Source organism: Pezoporus flaviventris, unplaced genomic scaffold (genome assembly GCF_033815535.1).
Source record: "Pezoporus flaviventris isolate CSIRO_AGI_PZ_B2104156 unplaced genomic scaffold, CSIRO_AGI_Pfla_v1 ptg000073l, whole genome shotgun sequence".
NCBI lineage: Eukaryota > Metazoa > Chordata > Aves > Psittaciformes > Psittacidae > Pezoporus > Pezoporus flaviventris.
In genome coordinates, this window is record NW_026892621.1 from 2,586,827 (window position 1) to 2,611,494 (window position 24,668).

At 37.6% G+C, this 24,668-nt stretch overlaps 1 protein-coding gene across 9 annotated transcripts in view; it reads left to right on the plus strand.

The window, feature by feature from the left end:
- IARS1 (isoleucyl-tRNA synthetase 1) overlaps positions 1-24,668 on the plus strand; it is a 231,906-nt gene that overhangs the window by 25,725 nt on the left and 181,513 nt on the right. For 7 of the 9 annotated variants that reach the window (XM_061472908.1, XM_061472913.1, XM_061472914.1 and 4 more), the window contains 5 exons: positions 3,153-3,213; positions 4,761-4,856; positions 9,669-9,791; positions 11,199-11,290; positions 16,887-16,985. In XM_061472908.1, coding sequence (XP_061328892.1) covers positions 3,153-3,213; positions 4,761-4,856; positions 9,669-9,791; positions 11,199-11,290; positions 16,887-16,985 — 471 coding nt within the window. The remainder of the gene's footprint in view (positions 1-3,152; positions 3,214-4,760; positions 4,857-9,668; positions 9,792-11,198; positions 11,291-16,886; positions 16,986-24,668) is intronic. The other 2 variants (XM_061472911.1, XM_061472912.1) reach the window with 2 other exon arrangements.

Sequence of the window (24,668 nt, forward strand, 5' to 3'; positions counted from 1 at the left end):
AACTATCCTTTTTCACTGCCATCACTTTTATTTTTATCCTTTTTATTTTTACCAAGCAGTTGAAAGCTTTAAAAAATAAAAAACATTTTAAAAAGGAGGATACATCTTATTTCAGCTAAGCAATTACATGTAGTTATTGAACTAGGGGAATATAGAGCTGGAATGTTTGCTTAAGATGTCTACTTTGGCGCCTCATACTGTGACAGTTGAGTAATTCTTATTTTGTATTTCTGCACTGATTTCCCTTCCTTTCTCCCAACTGAATTCTCTTCATCTGTCACTTACTCTGTATCAATTTAAGCTAGTGCTTGGTTTAGAAAGATGATTTTTGCCTACTTTCATTCTTCAGGGTTGACAGAACTTCTGATCTCGAGAGTTTTTTCCTCCTTTAGAGCTATCAGTAAAACCATTGAATGGTGTCAGCATGATGATAGTCCCTGCCAGGATACCACTTGAAATTTTCTTTCAGTATGATACTGAATTAACAATAACTCTTTTCTCGAAGTGGTTGTGCATCCATGTATACGTAGTCACCCAGTTAAAATATTTGTGTGTGCCAGAACGAGATGTCAAAGTGTCTGAAGTGTTATTGTAACAGTAAGACTGAGATCTATCTGCTTGCTTCTTATCTAAGGTGGTTAGTCTGCCTAAAAAGAAGTAAATTGGCTTGGTGTGACTTGTTCTTGACAAATTCGTATTGTATGTTCTTTAGCACTTCATTTCTTAAAAACTTTTCATCACTTCAAGTTGAATCTGGTTGTTATGTTAGTCTGACAGGTTTTTAGGTCTATGAGTACTTATCTCACTGGAAGTGTAGATACTGTGTTGTGTCCCTTTCCAGTCTTCTGAAACCTCTTTAAGTGTCTTAAAAAAATTAATCTTCTAAACCCACTTGTTTTTCTTAAATATTTTTGAATGCATTTCCTTTAGACTTAAAGGTAGATGTATTAAACCTCTTAATGTCTTTTTTGATTCCAAATTCTTTGTTTAGAGGAGTACAGATTAATTTCAGTCTTGGCTGCAGTCATTCTGTATCCAGGAATGCACTGAACATTTTTGCTTTTACTGGTGTTGTGTTTTCATCAGAACTGCGAAGCACTTGCTCTTAAGACAATCATAGACGTTTCAGTTGCTGTTTATGTCCCTGGCTAGTTGTATTTTTGATCCTCTCCCTACCTGCCTCCCCCATTTGATTTTTTTACCTTTCTGTGCCTATACCTAAGGCTGCTAGCAGCTTTTACTCTCCTTGTAGAGGTGTATGTTTCTTCTTTCTGTATTAATGCTGCAGTCTTCTCAAGCTGATAGAATTTTTTTTTTTTTTGGTCATGCTTCAGTTTTTCTGTTGTATAGTAAATTGGTTCTCTCAAATGTTAACTGTGTGAGATGGTTAAGTGGTGGCTGATAGGTAAATAGATCTTCTAAAGATTTACATCTCTTAATATAAGTTCATGGAAATGAACTTTCCTGTTTCCACTCTTAACGTTCTTCTTGCTTTGGCTCACTTTTGAATTGTCAGACGGAAAATTCATGACATTTGTGTTATACCAGGTGGCAGGCTGAGGTCAGGGAATGATGTCAGTGAAAATTTTCTGTGTCTGAAATCATTTGAACTTCCTGAGCACTTTTGGCCTTCCCACCCTGCCTCAAATCTGACTTCTCCTCCCAGGTGCAGATGGTAGATTTTAGTGTGGGAGCAGATGGAAATACTTCCTTGTTTCCCTGACGAAATGACTGCCATCTTTATCAGAATACTTCTGGTTACTTTGCACAATGATTGGTTTCGGTATATTACCCTATTTTTTGGCCTTTGAGTGGCTTGTTGTTTTATTCATAGCAGTGGTAGAAACAAAATGATTGAGCATTTTCCTCCTTTGTGTTAAGTTTCAGTCTATTGGCATATTAAACACTTCGACTTTACTTTTTTTTTCCCACTCTTTTTTCCTTTTGGATTTCTTGAAAAGAATCCAAATAGTAAATAGTAAATCCAATAGTAAAATTTAACTACTTTTTAAAAAGCTTGTTCTAGTGCCTCATGTTCTGTGTCTCACATCTGTATGGCTGAGTACTGGGATGCTTTTCTCTCATCTGATCCTGATTAAGCACCTCAAACATTCTTAAGGCTGTTTGTAATATAAAACATGTAAATCTGTGGCTTAAAATAGAAATCTTCCCTTTACCTGGTGGATATTATGTTATGTGGAGCTGAGTCACGCTCTTTAACTAGGCATTAAATGCTGTTTGAGTTAATTTCTGTGCAATGAAACAGCTTTGTTTCATACTTCAAAGTGGCTACGCTTTGAAATAACTGAGTGTTTTATGGTTTGACCATTGCTTTGGAAGATGTGGATCAGGAAGAATACAGGGAAGGACCACAGCTGTGACATATTCACTGAGCTGTCCCATCTATTATAGGAAGTTGTGTTTTAACTAGACTTTTTCTTGAAAGGGATGATTTAAGTACTTTCCAACAGAGTTCTGAGCAGTAAATCCCAACCTAATCACCATCTTTGTCAACTATTGTCAGAAGTCTGAAGAGAGCCAGGTCTACAGGCTCTGGCTCTGTTTTGCATTTCTTGTCAAGCTTAGTTGGTTCCTCAGTCCTGTCCATGTTGAATCTTTGAGATACCTGTGGAGAGTTTGGATGCCTAGTTTTAGGATAAGGAGTGAGGTATCTAAGCTTTAAATGCTGCAATACCCTGGATCACAGTCTCTGTGCATATAACTTGTAGGTGTTTTGGATCCATGCTTATTTAGTTCTGCTGAACATGCTGAGCTCTAGGGTTCTGTTGTTATGAATATTAAATTGAAATTGTGTTTTATTCAGAAGCTTCTTGCCCAGCTTTACCTGAAAGAGGTTGTTAGTGATTAATTCCTACATTAATTCACAATGGTTGCTTGATTGCAAGACCATCGGGTACAAACATCCATGTTGATTGTTAGCAGAGATGTATTAAGACATATTAGGGTTTTTGTCCAACTCTAAATTGCCAAACAGGTGTAGAAATGGGAAGCAAAGTGTTAGGAGATGCTTCTTTTTTTTTTTTTTTTTTTCCACCTAATGAAGTAAAATTCTGTTAGGGATGGGGGGAAAAAGGAAATGAAAAGCAATTGTCTAGTTGTTAATTTGTGTTCATGTAAATCCATCTCTTCAGGTTTCCTGGCATTGCTCTTAAGGGCAAGAGGTATAAACCACTCTTTGAATATTTTATTCAGGTAAGAACAAGTCTGGTGTGTGATACAGGATACAAAGACAAAAGTAAAAACCATTGTCAGCATTCCTTGTTTGTGTGATAAAAATCTTGTGTCCTAATAGCAAACCCAAGGTTGTATTGGAATACTTCAAAGTGCTAGTGAAAGGTCGAAAAAGAAAGTTTACTTTTTTTCTGGTTTTCCCCTTAAGTTTTAAATATACCCAGAGTAAGAATTCAGTGATAAATTTTACTGCAGAGAAACTTCCAGTATACATTACTGAGTAGGCAACACGCTCTAAACTTGTCATGTGGTGAGCTTCTGTTGTCTGCCTATTAAGTCCACAGGTTTTGTTCTCACAGGAGAGTGACTTTGTGGATAACAGTTGCAGGCACGTAGTGGTTTTCATTGAAGAGTTAAAAGCCTTTGCTAAAATAACTGCAGATACATCTGTTCTTTATGGATGTCTTCCTGTGTAGCATTTCAGCACTAAGTCTAGTGTAGTTAATAGCACCACCGATGATAATAGAGTGAGAGAAGGAGTAGAGACTTTATGTATATAAAAAAAAGTCTGTTTAAAAATGGATTAAACTTTTCAAAGAGTTGAAGTGGATTACAGTACTGCTGGACAAGCAGCTGTTACCTCCTGTAAGGGATTTGGTCATTTGTGACTACCATCTGTTCTGAAGCGTGTGCTGAAGTCTGCAAAGGTGAGAGAACCTTTGTAGGGAGCAGGACGTGTTATTTCCAGAGAAAGGTCAAACACACAGCCGAATTGAAAAATGGGCCTGCAGGTATAGAGGTTTGGGATGGATACATTCTTTGAGTCCTGCTGTACTGCTGAGGAGCAGATGGGCACCTTCTGGGTTTGGTTTTTTTAGAATGTATGTCTTATCTCAAAATATCCCACTTGAGAACAAGCCAAACCTAGTGTATTTCAGCGTACTTGATTCAGCTGTGAAAATTGTGACTGCAGCAATTTTTTCACTACTTCTGTATTAATGAATAGAAATTATCTCTTGATTTTTCATTGCCTACATATTGAACACACTGGAAGTTAAATTGTCTTTTTTTTTGTTGGCAATTTTTTACTTGATACTTACCAAATTTTTCTCTGAAGGAAACAGCGAGCACATATGACTATACAAGCAAATTTCTTTTTTGAAATTACAGGGTACAGTGGGCATAAAGTAAGGAGACTTCTGTATATAGAATCCTTGTCGATTTCTTGGTTGTATCCTCACCTTAAGGAGCATATTCATTTATACTCTGTTAAGCACAGAACTGTGTGAAGGTCTGTGGCTTGAAAAGTAGTTGACTATGAGGCCTTCCAGAAAGGTCTTGGGTTTAATCACATTTGACTCTGTTTAAATGAAATAGACAGCCTGGGTGTTTTAGCTGTGGGAAATTATTAACTAATGTCAGGAATGTCACATCTTACTGTGTCGCTTGTTTCTGATGCAGTTCTTTACTCTCACAGGTGGCTGGTGCCTCTTCCATGTTCTTAAGAATTCTGTTTTGCTATATATGTTTATACATATATATATCAAAACCATATTTTTGTGTTACAGTACAGAGATAAAGGTGCCTTTGCTGTGGTGGTTGACAGTTATGTGAAGGAGGAGGAAGGCACAGGCATTGTACATCAGGCCCCCTATTTTGGTGCAGTGAGTATGAACTACATCTCTAATGTTAATTTTGTTCCAACACGTGTTACTTGGCTTTCCAGCTATTGGGGACTGTCTGTTAGGGTGACTGTGATATTAAACAATCCTGCCATTTGCTATGCACAAATGTAATAATACAATGGAGCATTGTATTCTCATGAGTTCTTACACTCACTAGTGCCCTTTGTGTGCTATAGTGGAAATTTCAGGTATCCCTTGATTTGGTTATTGTTGTGCTATATGAAATGAACTCACCAATGTATCTTCTGAGTATCATTGATCTTAGGTTTTCTCAATGTCTGAATTTACAGCTTGGAGAAGAAATGACCTGTTGCACTGATAGTTAAAACTGGCTTTGCTAAGTGATAATTTTGGATAGTAACAGCAGTTCTGCTGAGCACACTGCGCCTCTTCAGCATTTCAATTTCATTACTCATTGAGCTTTTAGAGAATGAAAAAGTGCTTAGGCTGCTTTTGTACTGAAACTTTATCCCTTGGTGGGAAAGGATTTTGTTGCACTCCATTTCCCTTCCCTCCCCACCCCCCCAGGTCTTTATTGTCTTTTCCTTCAGTCTGTTCTTCTGCAGTTTAAGAGGCATACATTTTAATGGATTTAAAAATTTCAGTTCTAAGACACATGAATTAAATGCACTATTTCAGGCTTATTGTCCTTTTTGTATAGTGTTCTGTCTTCAGCCATTATACAAAGATGCTCTCAAAAAACTAGCAGTAGAGCTGCCAATGCCTAGCAATTAGCAATCCCTGGACCATGAGTTCTGTCATAATTTCCAGAAACTGTTGGCATTAGTAATAGGCCTCTTTGTATTCATGTGAAATATCTTATCCATAGTCTGTCTTTTTGCTTTTCTGCATTTTTCCAAAAGGTGCATCCACTGGGGTGGTGTTTCCCTTATCAAGATGAGCATGGATATGGAAAGATGTCTAGCTTAATATAGCTGTGAATAAAGAAAATCAGACTGGGCTGTAAGTTACTAGTTAATAAAGAAATTCATGGTAACTGGTGAAGTGTCTTAAGGAACCTAAAGCCTACCACACTACTTGCACCGCAGACACTCCCTTACAGGTAACTCCTGCAAGGACTTGACTGAGGGTCTAGGCAGCAGACTTGATTTTGAGTCAGGAGCTCTTGCTGTAGGAGATGGCATACAGGAAGACAGCAGGCTTCTAACAGAGAAGGAGCTCTGGAAGAAACTTTCCTTTGGCTGCTATATTGTTGTGTATTTGCACAATACAATTTAGTTGTTGGAAACTCCTTGTTGGACAGCCTGACTGGCGAGTTACAGCAAGGATTATCTGCCCTCTTTTGTTTGATTTTGTTATAATCCCACACAGGTTTTTGTAAGCACAGGAGAAAAAAGTAATCTTTTGTCTCCTTCTTGGATGTCAGCAATTACCTGTAAGACCTTCTTTTTTTTTTTTTTTTTTAAACCATTTCAGTGTCATTTAAAGGCATTGTAAAGAAAAAAAAATCTGTAAAATATTAGTGTCGGGGGAAAAGTACACTAAGGTCACAAACAAAACTTTGCACTCATTAGCTTAGGAGCAGCTTGACTTTATAATGCATGATGCATAGACCTGAGTCAACTGGCTGTGCTGTTTTTAGGAGGAAATTGCACAGCATATGTCACACTTAGTGCTGCTGCCTTTTTCTTCTGGGATGCATGTAGTTCAGTTTTGACAACTCACTGATTCTTTGTGTTTAGAAAAGCTCACAAAGGGAGATTGGTTTAGATGCAGGAATTCATCATCATGCAGAAGGGTCTGTATAGAATGCTAAGTGTTGCATGTGTTGGCATGAAGTATTTGCCTTCAGGCAAGCCTAGATAAAGGGAGAACTAATTGCAGACAGGACTGTCGTTGTAATTAATTGGCTTCTCTGAGACTTCCTTTACTGTGGTGTTGAAGTTGAACAGAAAAGGTAAGAGCAGGAGGCAAGGGTCAAAGGAGAAGAGATAGAGCACAGTCCTTCACAGAAAGTATTGTGTCTTGTCTCTATCCCTTCCCCTCAATTAAGTCCCTTCGATATATAGGAATGGAGAGATAAAGGTTTTTTAAATCCTGCTTACTGATGCATATTCTGTATTGCTGATTAGAAATGTATCCTTTTCCAACAAAATTTGAAGTAAGAAATCAACTTCATTTAGTTTCCGGGTATGTAGTTTCATTGTCTTCTGCAATGCTTTTGCCAAACACAAGCCGCCACACGATTATCGGAGCACTGTTACTTCATTTCAAAAATTAAAGCTCACAGACAAGCTTAAAGAACGAGAAAAACTCTGTAAACTCATTGTACCTCCAGATTAAAATTCATTAAATATTAAAATTCAGCTACTAAGGCATTTCATCATATGTAAATTTGCCTACACTCAACTTAAAGCTTTGGTAACTTTGTAATTTGCATCAAGCCCTATATACGTCCAGTGCCTGCTAGACTGAGTCACCAAAGTTTCATAGATGCCTTACTGTTGCACTTTACTTTTGCAATTTACTTGATTTTTTAAAAGATGCTAGTTTTTTTTTTTAATTTCATATAGAAAAATCTCAAAGTCTCATCAGTGAGCAGTTTAATAGCCTCTGCTTAATTTTCTGTATTACAACTTTTATATGTAATCTTTTGAGAGAATTATTTGTGGCAGTGGTACAAAAGTAAACACTATGATTTCCATCCTGGAAAGAACTGAAATTTCTCTTAGCTTTCCAGTGGAGCTTAGCATTTGTGAATTTCTCTATGTGCCTGAATGTATTCTTAGATTGTGGTTGCTGAGGCAAATATTCATTAAATCAAATGGCAGGTCACTCTGGAAAGCTTTTACATTCATGTTCTTCAAAAGAAAGGAACTAACTGCAGAAAATCAAAATAGCAAAGCCCCTTATAATTTGCTGCATCAGTGATGCAAATAGAACTGAACCACCTCTTGACCTAGGTCCTGCTTTAGCTACGTTGTGAGCATGCCAAGCTTTGTAGTCTTTGCTGGCTGCTTCTTCATAAGCCTTTTAGAATTCGCTGCCAAATCAGGGTTGACCCTAGTTCTGTCATCCAGCCTGCATCTTAAATACTGCAGTCTGCTTGCTGTATCTCAGCAATAATAGCTGGTGAAAGCTCAACCGGGAATGGGCTTATCTCAATTACTCTATTGACTGAAGAAGCTGGTTGACCATGTGGAAGCTGAATAATCGTGATGGCTGTCTTCAGCTGCTGGAGAGTGGAAAGAGACCGTGGTCTACAATAAATGAGTACTGTAGCTGAGGTGTTGTGGGTTGTTTTTTTTTTTGTTTCTGTGTGTAATGCTTTGCTACATGAAGTAGCTAACTTCGCTATAGTTATGGATGAGTTTTGTCGTTGTTGCTTGTTGATTCACAGTATATTTTACATCTACCGGATCTGGCTTGAAGGAGTTGGTAACTACAGGGATTAGTGGGTAGGGTAGGAAGTACAGGATGAGGACCACAGGAAGGATCTGGAAACCCTGCTCCGTGACTCCAAAGCTGGCTTGACTGTGTGCAGTTATGTCTAGGAAAGGAGAATTCAGCTAGCTATGAAGCACTTGCTTATTGAATGCTTATTTACACACATGCTTTCGGTGTGGTCTGCTTGATCAAGGTGGACAAACTGCTTTAGAGTGCAACTCCAATGAAATAGCTGCTGTGTTTTATGGAAGGTGAATGAGTTCTAGGCACAGAGGAGGGGAACAGTTCAACTGCTACCAGTTCTGGCAGGAAGGATCACTGCAGGTTCTGTTTCACATGACACAGAACTTTGGGGTTTATCCCTGAAGTCTATGGTTTCCCCTGTTCTATCAGAGTAGCAACGCAGGGACCTCTGAGACTCAAAAAAACCTACTGACTTGATACAGGCTTGAACAGGGCCTTTTCCTTTGAGGAAAATGAAGTGATTCTGTGAATGTGCTGAGAGTGACTGATGGGCAGCTGACCTCTTTTGCCTTCCCCCTTCTACCCTCAGAAATGTTCTTTTGGCTTAGGGCAAGACAGTGGGTAATCTGGAGGTAAGATACTGATTTAATTTGAATTCAAACTTGACATTAAAATCTGAAGTTTTCCATTCCCCTACTAATTTCATGTTCATCTTTTCTAAAATACCATTGTTATTTAGTTATGTGCAGGAAAGTCTTGTAGTGAACCTCTTTTTCTTGCCTCTTTTTTTGTTTTTCCTTACTGCTACAGGAAATTAAAAATTTAAACAGGCTGGCCACAAAAATCAACTATGATGTTGTCCATGTGTGGTTCTCGGTCTGTAGCTTTGCCTATGGGCCAACAAAGATTGAGAAATGCACATTTAAAGGCTTTGGAACATCAAGACATTGGGAAAATGGGATTTTTTTATGTGGAGTTAGATTGATCAAAAGAGCCTACCTTCTGAAAAATGTATTCAGGCTGGTGTGCTAAACAGGCATAAGGCTCTGGCTGGTAAAGAGCATGACATGGTGCTTGTTAGTTCCTTTGCTATGCAATAGTAGCCCTAAGTTGTTGACTGCATTTATGTGTGTATGTACACACATATGAATAATGTATATGTACAGAAGCACGTGTACATATCCCCTCTACTAGGTATGAGAAAACATGTAATGCAGAAATCGTACTTTCTCTGATGAATAAAACTAGAATCCTATAAAATACTTATTTTCAAGTGCACATTTAGGATTGGTGAAGGCTGAGTATTTTGCTATTCTTGTCCAGTCATCACATTGTCTATTTAAAATTTATTTTTTCCAGGGATGGGTATTTGAACCAGTATTTTGTATTTCTGTAACTTAGTGCTTTTCTGTTTTGTAGGATGATTACAGAGTCTGCATGGATTTTAATATAATTCAGAAAGATTCTGTGCCCGTTTGTCCTGTTGATGCATCGGGCTGCTTTACAGCAGAAGTAACTGACTTTGCTGGACAGTATGTGAAGGTCAGTGGTCTTGGAGAAAGCAAGTTACTGCTTGATTCAAGATAAATTTTATGGCTGATGGAAGTGTTCTTTTCTTTCCCTAAGTGGCTTTGTCTCCAGTGTGTCTTTAGTAGCTGGAAAAATGAAAGTATGTGTTAACATTTGCAACCATGTTGCAATTGTTAATTACAATATCTGAAAAGTAAAGAATTTGAAACATAAGTAATACAATGTATCTAGTAATCTGGAATTGGATTCTCTCCTGGTTGCTTCTGCTGCAGGAGGAGTATGATTTTATCCTTGTTTCTTATGGAAATGTTAAACATGTAGTCTGTAGGCAAGTGTGCAGAGCCTCCCTTACCTCTGAATGACTTCTGAGTTCACAAATGTCATCATTAAGTTTATCCCAGCCAGTTATTGTTACATGGCCTGTTAGGGGAGAGAAATCCAGTCACTTCCCCACTTGGGGGATGTGTTGAAATGTGAATTAACTTGCCAGTAGATGCAAGAGAATCCACATAAAAGGAACCCACAGGATTTCCAGATTGTTACAGGCATAAATCCATAGAAAAGAGCGTCTTTTAAAATTTTATATACTATGAAAACAAATCGTTTTTAGCTGTTTTCCTACTGTTACAGTTTGTAGCAAAGAATATTCCTGTAACCAGAATTTACTTGAAAAAAAGACTTAAAAATTGTATTGCATTTGAACTCGAACAACTATAATTGCTTCCTGCTGTATATTAAGGCAAATAGAGAACACTGGAGGCTACATGTTTAGCTTCTTGCTGGTAGAAATCTGAACTTAAGGCTCTTGGAAAATACTCTTCTGATGCTGAAAGCTTATGAATATTGCTGTATCAGAAGTCTTTCTATTCTTTTTCCTTTCTTAATGTCATGTTGACACTTGTTTGTTCAGTAGATTGTCTTCTATTATTATGACTTTCAGTTCCAGCTTAGAATGTAAATCCTGTATAAAGTTTTATAAACTACCTTCAACTTCTGTAGTCACATTAATGTGTTGTAGTGAAGTCTAAATATTAGGTAAGAAGCACTATGTGAATTTCTTCCAGAAAATCAGAAGACTCGATAATTAAGATATTATTTAATATGAGTTCTGGCTTCTGTTGCTGCTACAGAAAATTTGAATGTTGTACAGTTGTGTGTATGTGGAAATAAAGTTAAGGGCAAAAAAGGACTGATGCGGTATACCAGGATTTGGAGAGCAAGTCACTTTCCAAATTTAATGTTTTACTGTGCTTCCGCAGTAAATGCATAAATTACATAAAGCTTTTTGGATATTTTTTGTGTGTTTATGTAAAAAACACTTGTAGGTGTTTTCTTAGTTTGAGTATTGTCAACAGATCCTTTAGTAGCTTATTGAAGTTTGTACTCCAAAGAAATGTTTTTGTTCTGTTTTGTTTTTAGGATGCAGATAAGAACATCATTAAATTACTGAAAGAGAAAGGCAGACTGGTTCACAGCAGTAGCTTTAAGCACAGCTATCCTTTCTGCTGGAGGTAAGGAAAGAAGTGCATATGGCTTTGAGGGGTCTAGCTGAGTAGTTCTTCAGATTTGTCTAATTTTTCCCTTCCCTTGACCTACTTTATTTTCTTATCAAGACTAAAAGTAACAGGAATCAAGCTTAGGAGGAGAGCTCCAATTTTGGTCTGGTAATCAAGGGAATTAATTTTTTTTTTTTTTTTGCTGTGAATCTGATGAATTTAAGTGTAGAGCTGAAGATTTTTTTTCTGCTACGATTTTACAGGTGTGTGTTTGTGGTTTAAATTTCTTCCTTCAGTGTTGCATGTAGTACTGCTAACTGCCTTCTGAAGATGGCTGTAATCAGTCTGAAAAGCTTATTTTCTAAGCAGCCAAGTACTGAGTATTAAAAGGATATTTTGGTAGCCTTTGAATTGTATCTGGATAAGTGTATTACAGTATGCCTTTAAATGTTTGTGTTCATACTTTCCATATATTGGAGAAAATGGCTATATTATAGCTGTTATCATAGTTACTTGTTTTTAATCTTGGAAACTACTTATTTCTTTAGAGTCTAGTAGAGCCCAGTTGCTTATAATGTGGAAACATCTCTATTGTTGATTAAAATGCAAGTTAGCATTTGTCCACTGCAGTGGTTAGTAAGCGTAATACATAAACGCGGGTTTTCTTCTGCTGTCATGCCTGAGTGGAGATCACAAACAATGGTTATGTCTCTGATCAGAAGTAGCAATTGACATGTTTTTAGTATCTGCAGGGACTTCTTTAAAAAGTTTGGGTTTTGTCAACTTAGAAATTCAAAATCAGCTCTGGAACGTCAGGTAGGCAGTTCAGCACAGTGACTGTCAGAAATCTTCCTTGTCAGACTGGGAATTCTGCAGAGGCTGAAGGAGCCTCCATGTGCAAGTCTCTATGGGTCTTCAGTACAGTAAACTAACATAAGAAGTTTCAGTTATAAAGTTACGAGAAATACAAGGTAGGCAGATTTACTCAAGAAGTGAAGCACGTTCTTGTTAATATCCTCTTTGTTTTTTAATGTCTACAGTTGCTACTGCAAAATTGAGAGAAACATAATCACTGAACAATGTCGCATTTAAAAAAGATATCAGTAATCTTTCAGTAGGAATATTATATTAAACTTTTATTACAAATAAAGACACTTAAAAAAGTAAAATACCTAATTTAATATCTGAAATTACTTGAAGTCCCATCTGATGCGTACAGCAACTGTACTGAAATAGCTGTGGTGAAAGCTTTTCTCTCTGTCTAGCTTTAATGCTGCTAAGTGAAGCATTTGGCAATGTGCTTTTATTTTTATTATATAGAAAGAACAGCCTTTACTTGCTTTTGAATAGCAGGATTGGTTTGTTTCTAATGGGTACATAGAGGAAGAAGGAAAATTACTCAAGTAATGAGTAATGTCCTTGATGATATGGGACAATTTTTGAAAAATGGCAGCCCAAAACCAAGCAAGGCTTGTGTTTTCCTTGTGTAGCAATTTAAATGTGCAGTCATGGCTGCCCGAGACAATGTGTTGTTGTTAGTCTCAGTTCGGAGACAAACCTATAATACATAAATGCTGATTCTGTGGAGCCCACATAATCCTGCCACTCTGTTGACATTTTTGTTGATTGGTGATAAGTTGCAGGCAGCACCTAGGAGCAAATTACCTAGTGGGAAGAACAGAACAATGGATTCTACTTGAAAAGCTCATTTCACTGCCATCACAAATCAACCCGTAATTGAAATATGCTAAAAGTAGAAGAGTAGTTCTTAACTTTGAACATAGTTACAAGTTATTTTGATTAATGTAAGAAAACTTTGAAATCAGACTCTTCTGCTTGATGTAGATTGTTCATGCTTTTCCCTGAAACCAGGATGTAGTTGAATCCTCAGGATGTTGAGATATTTTCCCTTTCTATGTATCATCAAATTAGGGTCCTTCTCTATACCTTCCAGTAGACATGGTTGCTCAAAGCCCCAACCATTTTCTTGTAATATGTAATAATTTGATGTCAACTAAACTTTAAAATCAGAGAAGAAAACAGCAACAACATGGTAAGTATGCAATAGATAGTTTTGATTTTGAATGCCCCTGCACTGGAGAAGCATTTCCCATTGCTGAAGACGGAGATAATGGTCAAAACCGCTCTATGTCCATGTGAGATCTTGAGAGTCAGTATGACCTACGTAGCAGTTTAACTATTGACACAGCAAAGGTAACTAGCATGACAGCTGAAGTGTCCATCCCAGCTACCGTGTGCCATTGTATTAGGAGGCAATATTGGGGAGCTCTGTCATTGACAGATACAGAACTTGCATCTTTTTCAAGCCAGTGAAAGCAAAGCCAAGAAGCGTCTTTCATAGCATGAGGTAAATTGTCTATCACTTACCTAAATTACGAGAAAATAGAATGGGAACAAGATCACAGTAAGTTGTTTTAAATGGCTGTGCAGTCCAGAACAGGAATGAGAGAACTATTGGGAGTGTGTAGTGACCATAGAGAATGATCTTTTCCAATCTTCACGTTTTCAGGTATAAAGATTGTGTTTCAGAGAATACGAATTTTGTGGCACTGCTGGCGAACAGGCACTTTGCTCAGGTGCTTTGTTTCTTTGATTCCTCTGATAGAATTCTAAAGGACATATTACAAGGGGAACAGAACATCATTCAGTTGAGACAGAGAGGAATTTTAGGCAGGAATTTTGTAAGCATCAGTCTCAGATTTAAGCTCTGTCTGGGTCTTTTTTCCCTTTTGTTGATGGAGAACACAATAAGGGGTATTTCTCATCTGATTGTACAGCAAAGAAGTGAATCTGTTTTCCTCAACCTTCTTGCCAGTCGTGGGGAACAGAAATGTGTAGGATGCCACTGGTTAGGCAGATTTTCAGTAAATTGTTCCCTTTTTATCACCTGCTGAGGCACTGCTTGGCAGTTCAGCTAGAAGAAAGAAAATATTCAGGGAAACTGTCCCATCTTCCCCTTTTTCACTATCTTCATATAGGTGGAAACAGTGTTCTGTGGGTGCTTCAGAGTGGTTATCAAGTATAAAGTGATCACTTGAAAGCCTGGGGAATGGTAATGGCTTCATCTGCTTGTCTGTGCTTTTTATAGATCCTTTCTATCTGAATCTACTTTGGCACTGAAGCTTGTCTTCAGTTAGCACTATCTGGCAGCTGCTTACTCCTGATGGAGGTTGGGTATCAGTTTATTGTCCCAGCACTCTTCTTGCAATATGTTAAAACCATGAGATAAACTTTTATTATCAGATTTTACTCTTCTTGTTTCCAGTAACTCAAGATCTTGTATGTGCTGGCAATTCATTGCTCAGCACATCTGAAACAAGATGCTCAGTGAAACCAGAATACTTCTGGAGAGCTTTGTAGCTTGTAGAGTACTTCTTTTTTGCTATGATCTTGCTGCTGTGTGAGGAGTTAAATGAATTATTCTCTTTTTTACGTGTTTGGACCTAAAATTGAGAATTAGAACATCCTGGCTTAGTATGTTTGCATTAACCTAGTAGTGTTCTAGCTATTTATTTTTACTTTGAGCTGTTAACCATTTCCTGAAAGGTTATAGGAACTTAACTCTTAAAATATACCAACTGGAATTTATAGATTATAAAGAAATGCCTTTTGCAGTATAGTATTAAGAGAAGCAGTGTATTGCTTTATGCTATGTGAATACAGTTTTTAAGGTTTGAACAACCTTTGCTGTGTGTTTTTGTCGTGGTTTAAACCCAGTCAGGTAACTCGTTCACTCACTCCCCCCCTTCTTTCCCTCCCCCTACTCCCAGAGGGGCGGAGAGGAGAATCGAAAAGAATGCAACTCCCACGGGTTGAGATAAGAACAGTTTAGTAACTAAGGTATAACACAAATCACTACTGCTACCACCAATGATAATAATGATAAAGGAAATAACAAGGGAAGAGAATAGATCATCTCACCACCAGCCGACCGATAACTCGGCCCCCAGCCCGACCAAGCTTCGACCGATACCTCCTCCAACCCTGCAGTCTCCCAGCCCTTCCGGCTAACTCCCAGTTACCTCCTGGGCATGACGTGCTGTGGTATGGAATAGCTCTTTGGTCAGTTTGGGTCAGGTGTCCTGTCTCTGCTTCCTCCTGGCTTCCTCTCCTCCCTGGCAGAGCATGAGGCTCACAAAGTCCTTGGCCAAACCAAAACATCGCTATCAGCTCTGTTCCCAGGCCAAAAGTCAAAACACTGCACTGCACCAGCTACCAAGAAGGAGAAACATGACTGCTACTGCTGAACCCAGGACAGTTTTCGTCTGTTGGTCAGGCAATTTTATCTTCTGGAAGTGCTTCCACAGTAGAAATTTTAATTTGCATCATAATCTCTAGCAGTTTGTGCATTTCTTGCTATGGATATAAGTAATATGAATTAAATTTGTAAGATGGGTCATTTACAGTAGCGACTGCATATAGGAGATGAACAACAGTTTCTCAGGGTCTTTGCTTGTGAATTGTCAAGCAAGTGTATTTCTAAGGTCTGAGGCAAAGTGACTTAAATGAAAGTAATAATTTAAGATACATTTTGTGGGGTGAATTGATACTAAGGGAGAGTGAGCTTCCTGTCCCAGTGGTGTTGAAGCTGCTCTGTATCCATAGATAGATTTTACCTCCTGGAGCTTGTTCTCCCTTTTCAAGCTGAAAAAATGGAAGAATGTGAAGGATCAGAAATGTCTGAATTCTCCTATAACAGGTTTTACCCACTGTTTGATTACTGGATGCTTTAGAAGGATGTATGCTACTTGAACAAATCTATCGAGACTGTAAGCAGTTGCATTATGGAGCTAACAAATGAGTGACTGGGTTGAGACACAATGCAGTCAGATGCTTAGAGATACAAATTTTACTAGGTAATTTAGGAGTTTATCAGTCTGTACACTCTGCTCCATAGTGTTTGATTTCTAAGCAATCACAAGTTCTGAAACTGAGATTGCCATCCCATAGGGTTTTGTTTCACTGAATGTTGAATTAAGGAATTCTACTTTTATATGTTTATCTGGATCTCTCCTCCCCCTCCTGGAACAGGATGTTCTTCTAGTTAACCCTGGGTAATATTAATTTACCTTTATGATTAATTATTATTCTTTTAAATCAAATAGTAAAAACGTAGCAAAATGTTTTCTGGCTTTTCGGTTTGATATACACATAAAGATACAGAATGAGCTCACATAGAAAGCTTAAATATGACTCATTTTAATAGTTACTGAAGTTCATTGTACTATTTAGGAACAGAAATTGCAAATTCAAGTATGGTTTGAATGTTCTTATGATTTCTCATGCTATACAAATTCTTTAAATTGCTGTGTCTGAAGGCTTTTAAATTTTATTTATTTCTTCAGGATGTGATTTTTTTTTTTTTTTTTTTAAATAGGAGCTCTGTGTAACAGTGTGTGTAATTTAAAAAACAAAACAAAGCCCAACATTTGAAACTGATAATATTTCAGGAACAATGAATTCAGTGAATGGAGAGGGGACTGTTGTGTACAAAAAAAAACCTACATTGAAGAGTACTTTATAAATAATGTAGCATTGAAAATGGTTTTTGTTTGTTTTTGCTCCCTTCCCCATCACCTTCCTTCTACAGGTCAGATACTCCCTTGATATACAAAGCTGTGCCGAGCTGGTTTGTAAGAGTGGAACACATGGTGGAGAAGCTACTGGAGAATAATGCCCAATGCTACTGGTAATGTCTCCTGCGTTTGTATTTTTTGTTTCTTTGCTCAGAGTTGGGGATGTGGGTGCTGGAACTCTACAAAGCTCTGTATCACCTTTAGTGTGCTGACTTACAGATTTCCATTTTTTCTGAGCCAGTGTTATTGGAATGGGGGTCATAACCAGTTTTAAATAGTGTTTTACCTCTGGTTTTACAAACATGCCTCAAACTGATGGAGGAGTGGGATAGTCAACAGATACAACCTATTTAGTTGCATACCAGCCCAGTGCTTGAATGTGTTTGTGCACTGTTCCTTTCTTGTTTCAAGAAGATATTCTTGGCTTGTGTTGAAACCTAGTGACAAATACATTTTCAGAGTGTAAAGTTAAATATGTATTAATAATTTGCAGTGAAATACATTACAGGATCCATTAAAAGTATCCTCAGATCATGTTACACAGTCTTAAGCAATTCAGCATGAGAGAAAACAGAAAGGAAAATCAACCTTTGTTGAGGCATAGTTAAGCCTCCCAAAAGAGTTCACTAGGGAGAAGAATTTAGGCAGCTAAACTCTTGGAATATGTTGTTCCAGAATAGTTTTTAGATCAGTGTTTTGGTCTTTTTTTTTTTTTTTCATCTAGTTGTTACAAATGCACCTTTGTCATAGGTGCATTTGAAGAAAAAAAAACAACCTTCCCTCAAAACAACCCCCAAAAACCCTAACCCAGCTGCCCTGGCTTGTGAAACAGTTGTAAGTTAGCTCAGTTTCAGAGGCTTAAATAAAAAAATTCTGCTAATGGCAAAGCCAAAATCTTTATATGTCTGCAGGGAGTGTGAAAAACATTTGTGTGAAATTTATGCAGAAAACTTTAGATTATTTAAATGCACTATTAAATTAGAAGTAAGAGGAAATTATTGCTGATGGGAGCCATTTTGAGAGTCAGTCATGGCTTTATGGTGTGTTAGGAACAAAAGGATCTTATATTCTCCACCTCCATAAGCTTTATTTTTATTTCCCCATGTTTCGTAAGTAACTTGTGCCTGGGAAGTTGAGGCTGGGTGGGGAAAGCATGGAGGTTACAGCCTCATTCAGTTGTACTGCGTGCTGCTCCGGCTGCTATTCAGTCTTTCCGTATGAGTACTGTAGGGAAGCTGTGTGCCTCTGCTCAGCAACTGAAATGATGTTAAAGAAGGTGACTCAACTTTCAGTGAACAATTACAGCTTATGCTGCATTTTCTTTATGGGCAGTAGTTAGCAGTTAAATTCTCTGTGAGCAGCTTTTGCATAACTGCTTACGTGGTACAGCCACGGTAAATACTGAAATATGTGGGAAAAGTTAGTGATCCATGATACAGACCATCCAAAAATGCTGCAGTGTTGGCTTACTAATAGGCACATGCCCAGTCTGGATATGTAAGATTTATAGATTAGTAAGTGTTGATTTCTGTTTTCCATAACAGGTCATACTGTGATCCTTCTCTGGGGGAAAAATAAGCTGGAGAGGGGGTGAAAGTGTTTGTTCTTAGCTTTAATTAGCTTCCTCAAGATGCTTTTACTGTTTTGATGGCTGACAGTAGACCTGCATACTTAATTTTCACATGAACGTAAAAAAATACATAGAGATCCTATTAAGGAAATGTTTGAATGTTTGAGATCAGCTTTGCTTTTCCAGAAGCAAAGTTTCAAGAGGAAACTGCTAAGTGACCTCCACTCTTCCAGAAGACATTAGTAAGAATTAGTAAACAGTTTGAACCCTGCCTTATCTACTGATTTGGGGTTTAAGTGTTGCTCTTTCTAAGTGTTGAATAGTGGAGATTCAAACCAAACGTGGGAGCTGCCATTGCAAAGGTTGGGTAGGAACACCAGGCCAATTGTATTAACTGGCAGTACTCAACATGCTTGGAATTAAAGTCACCATTTGTCTTTTAGGTGGTTCTTGAGTCTTAACATAATTCCGTAATTGAACATAAACCTTGATTCCTCAGGACTTCTGTCAAAACAGCATGGTCTTAGAGATTTTGAGAATCTTTTTGTAGGCAATATGCCTACAAATAGAGATGTCTTATCACTAAATGATTGATAAAATAATATGAATATGTATTTCCAGTATGTGATTTCATAATTACTAGTTTGAATATTGGTATCTTTTGTTACATAAAGTTAGCTTTCAAAATCTAGCTTTTTAAAAGAAAAAGACATTATTTTTTAAGGTTTTCTTCTTGTGTTCCCCATTGATGTCAATTTACTTTGGGGTGTAACTTCTGAAGTTGGTGTTGTAAACGTTAACCTTCTTCAATATTTATTTATTGAAATTTTGGGAACTCCATCCTTCCCAAAACCTACTTTTTTTTTTTTTTTTTGCTTTTGAACAGATCTGATCTCTGAAAGTGTCACAGGAATAATACTTAGCTTTTAGAGAGTTTATTTTTGGGCTCTCTGGAGCTTCAACATGTCCTGAAAATGAGAAAATTGGGGATAAATGCTTTTCAGACTATATTAACCTTTGCAAAATGAGTTTGACTGCATTGCTTTTTTTATTCCCATGAATGACTGATAGGTATATTGTCCCTTAAGAATAGCTGCACTTTTTATAGATTAAACATAGTTGGACAAACTTTGCAACCTGATTGCATTTCTAATTGGATTTTAATGAATTAGCCTAGTGATAAAGCCACGGGTAGTCAAAATATATTAAAGCCAGCAACAGTATCTTCACTTTTCAAAATGAATTTAACTATAGCTTTCTGGAATGATTGCATGAGTAATGTGCCAGCATTTTTGTAAAATCAGAATCATAGAACCAGTTTATCCCTGTTTCTAAACTGTTGTAGCTTGCACTTCTGGTGGTGTATGTAATATTTTTGTACTTGCAGGCTGATAGAAAAGGTTCTGTAGACTGTATTTTGATATTTAAATATCAACTTTGAACTCTTTTCAAAATTATTTTTATTTTTTTTAAATCCTTCCTCACCTGAAGTTCTACTTCAGTAACTCCTGAAAGGTTTACCTAGTTTTAATTGTTGGAAACTACTGCACTGCTCTGACGTTGCTTACATGAGATGTGCAGCACTTGGTATAGTGGAAAAATGAGCATCAGTGGAAGAAAGGCAGTGGCAGAAGACAGTGAGTGACTTCAAAGAAGCCAAGCCTTTTGTTCTTCCGTCTTCTTGATACTGAAAAATTCAAGCATTGTAATAGAGTTTGATGTATAGGTCCTTTGCTGAAGGAATACTTTTTTTTTTTCCACTTTGACCACTTAAGCTGTTAGTTCTTACAGGAAACACCGCACAGAACACATTTGAAGAGCCTTTTTGCTAGAAGTGAATTTCCTGGCTTACACAGTTTGATTTTTGCACACATTTCCTGCTGTTCCTGTATGAGCACTCAGCACTCTAGGACCAAGTGTCTTCATATGTGTCAAACACATTCATCTTTTGAGAAGCTTTTGATCTTGGTCTTTCCAATCTTTAATTAGCCATCACCTTTGCTAAGACAGCAAACTGTCTCCCACCTCTTAAAAGGTGTGGTGTGACCACAAATGATGCCTGTCTTGTACCATAAATCCTGAGGCTGGCAGGGTCTGCAGAAGATGGGCTATAGAGCCCATCTGCAGTAGAAAGGTAGTGTTTATTCTATGAACTTGTAATTCTTGTGCAGATGAGAAATCAGAGTTTGGTGGGTGCAACATAATTACAAGGCATAATGGAATTACGGCATAATTAAAGAAAATCAGTAGCTGAGTCCTTTGTTTTCCTCCTTTTGTTTCTTTTTGTAGGATGTCTTGTAGGATACTACTTTCCTAGTTTACCATTAATAAATATATTTTATCTGAATAAGTATATTTTATCTGAAGATAGGCTGAGAAAGTTGGGGCTGTTCAGCCTGGAGAAGAGAAGGCTGCATGGAGACCTCATAGCAGCCTTCCAGTATCTGAAGGGGGCCTATAGGGATGCTGGGGAGGGACTCTTCATTAGGGACTGTAGTGACAGGACAAGGGGTAATGGGTTAAAACTGAAACAGGGGAAGTTTAGATTGGATATAAGGAAGAAGTTCTTTCCTGTTAGGGTGGTGAGGCACTGGAATGGGTTGCCCAGGGAGGTGGTGAATGCTTCATCCCTGGCCGTTTTCGCGGAGCCTTGAGTGGCATGATTTACTGGGAGTTGGGTTGGAACTAGATGATCTTAAGGTCCTTTCCAGCTATTCTATGAACAGATTAAAATGCTTCTTGCATGTGTGTATGAGGGTTCACTTTAAACTTTTTCTTTAATATGACCATGAAATTGCTGCTGTTCTTTTTTTTGAATCATCGATCACACTTTACTTACTCAGGAGATGGGAATACAAATGAGGTCCTCGTTTCATTAGCGACTGTGAAGTGTGTAGCACCGTACTGTCACTAGATGGCAACATTTTCCGAGGAAAATACCGTTTTTGTATTGCCTGCAGGAGAAAGTGGAAAAAAAAAAATGCTGCAGGGCTTAGCCTTGTGTTTGCTTAATTTAGAGCAGCGTAAATCAGACGCTTTTATTACTGACTGTTTTCAGACATAGCTGAGGTTTAGAAGTGAATTTTTGTTGCAGTTGATTTTGATGGCTTGTGTTCTGCTGTGTCCTAATTTTTCTGTTTCCACTCAAAGGCTCTTGAGCAGAGATTGATGGTTATGTCATGAATGCAGCAGGTATCTTTTCAGTCCCAGTGAATGGTCATCAAAAGCTTGTTGTTTGCTTCAGGGAACAGCTTACTAAATAAAGACTTCAAATGTCAGTTCACTAAATTATAGTACCGTGTTCTTAGGCAGCTTGTAAATCTAGCTGCATGTGCAGTTTGTTGAATGTCTGCCACCATTACAGGAATTTAGACATTTATATATACAAATAAAAGTGAATATTAAGTGGTAATGCTGTATAAAAGTATTTTGTAGCTATAAATGTTAAAATACTCCAAAGGAAACTGCAGAAAGAAGAAAAGTGAAAGCTGGCTTCAGCGTGTAGGGGTTTTGGCCATTGGTGATAAGACTAAGAATTTAATAGCAATTAGCATGGTGCCCGGGTCACACAAAATTTAGCAAGGTATTTTTAATGAGTATCACAAAATTGGAGGTCAGGACTTCATCTTAGCTTGTCAGGCAGCTGCGTGGTGCTGACGGCGGCAGGGCCGTGATGCAGTCTGCAGCAGCATTGCAGTCTCACGCCAGAGTGTGGGTTGCTATGGGAACCAGGATAAAAGAGCAAAGAAAAACATTGCTATATCAAAATGATTGAAAGCAGTATTCACTTAGCAAATGTAAGCTTCATATAAGCAGAAAATACTCTTGCAGTGTTAGAGGCCACCTGAACTCATATGGGTATAAGCTTGTGCACCATTCTAATAAGCTTTCATGAACTGAGGAGGAGAATGAGTCTGCTGCAGTGGAAATTCTGTGTGCTTTCAAACAGCTGACTTTTCTTCTCTCCCCTCTCCTTCCTCCTGCCTCTCCCAATGTTTAATTAGGTCCATGATATAGATGGGTGCTAATTAAAGGGTCAGAAGGGCAGGAATAGTTGCTTATTTTATCTCCTTGAATTAAAAACCATTAGAAATCAATTTGAGGGCATGTTGAAGGAGGCTTGTTATTAGAGTAAATTCACATAATGGAATTTGAGACTTTCTCTTCTAAGGCTTGGTTAATATTTAAAAGGAAAAGCAAGTTCTACACCTAAACCAAAAAAAAACAAACCCAACCCATCTGTTATGGTGTGAAATTAAAGAAATCCATATTTAGTTAAATGACATACTTAGCTTTGGTTTTACTGTTGCAAATCAGCTATCCTTGTGGAAAGGAAAACTTTTTCCTTTCCAGAAATACAAGTGATTCCTGATTTCAGTTGTTGGTTTAAAAGTTACCAGCTTGCCAAATGAAAGGATAGCTCTGGGACCATCTTCTCAGAACCAATCATAACAGATGCTGTGTACTTATGTGGTGTTAAATCTCCTAATTCACACTATTTGAGGTAGTGTTTTGTGTATCAACTTTATGCTCTAACTCTTATGGGACTGTTTTTCAAATAATTCATAAGCTAAGAGCTTTCTTAAATTAGTAGCTATAAAATAAATCTTATCCAATTTTTAAAGTTGCTGTGGTTTTTCTAAGAACGTCATAAAATGGTAAGAATGGTGAAGAGTTAGAAAGGATTAGTGCACCTTTATGTAACATCTTAAACAGCTTTTAGTGATAAATTGATGATAAAATGTATGAGGCAAAACCTGCTTTGGCAGTATTTGACAGCTGTTTATTTCAGCCGTGTTGTTTGTGCTTACAGAAAAGAGGGGCAGTATTGCTTTCAGATGGAGGTCCTGTATCCTCTGACTAGGGCAAGGTGAGCCAGCTCGCAGAGTCATGCAGAGCACATCTGAGCTTTAAAATAGAGTGTTAAGTTGAAGTCAGTATTTGCAGTTCTGTTATGAGCACAAGAGATATACTTCAAAATATAAGTACAGAAAAGGAATAGATGTCTTAATCCTTTTAAGTTTCCTTATTTATTATGTAATAATTGAGATTTATTTTGTTAAATCCTGTACATTTCTCTTCTGGAAACAAGTCAGAAAGCAAATATATTTGTTTTAATGGATGCTGTTCCTTTGGTATTAATTGGTGATGAGAAGTCACTGGCTCAGCAGCTGTGGTAACTTGCTCTTAGCACACCCATTCATGCTCTGGGATTGAAGATGGTCGCTAATGGGCTATTTTTAAGTCCATGCCCACTTTGCTTGTGTGACTCGGATGCTGAGTAGTACATAGACTTTGAAAGCGAAGGAAATGGTTTCTGTTGTAATAAGCAAATAAGTGTTGTTAAAGGATTGGATTTGCTCTTCATGGGTTTTTTTTTTTGCTTGGTAAATGGCATTTTTATTTTAGACACTAAGAAAATGAGTAGCTACTAAGAAAGGATGTGGGAGTTCTCTGTGCAGAGGACTTAGCAATGCATGAATTTAGTGAAGCCCCAAATCTGCTTAAAAAAATAGGAAGAAACAGTCAAAAAAGGACATACAAATCTGGAGCAAATTAATGATTTTCATAATCTCTAACCTTGTTATAACAAGGTTTTGATGTTGGGGAGAGTAAGGCAGAAATCAACATTCAAATCATTGAGACTGATGTAGTTTCATTCAAAATCTAATTCATGATTCAACAAATCATTATGTATTCCTTTGTGTTGTGAAGTTCAATTCCCTGAATTTCAACTTTTCAACTGCTGAAATGTCTGCATCCTAACGTTTATTTAGTGCACTATCCTGGGTGCCAAGAAAGTAGAAGTCGCTGTCACCCACCTTATTCTGCATGCATGAATCAAGAGCTTCATGACCTGCTGAGACAGCAGGCTCCTTAACCTTGCTAAGTGTTTGAGAAAGAAGTATGAAATCTTATCTGTGTCATTTTGCAGAGAAATGTGAAGTTAGAAACCAACACAAATTCTAGGCCAGTTGGGAAATAAAATACCCGTTTCTAACAGTTTTAGGAGCTGCAGCAGGATTGCGTTAGGAGGGAAGTTGCTGCTTTGGGTTTCACTTGCAGTCTTGTGGAACTGCTTAGTGCTGGAACTTGAACTTTTCCGAGTTCTGCATTTGTGCAGTGCCATTAGCAGTAGACTGCTCTATATGGGCTGTAGCACTCATCACCTTGCTTGTCATACCCAGCTGCGAATGCAGTGGTATGAATGTACTGAATATACTGA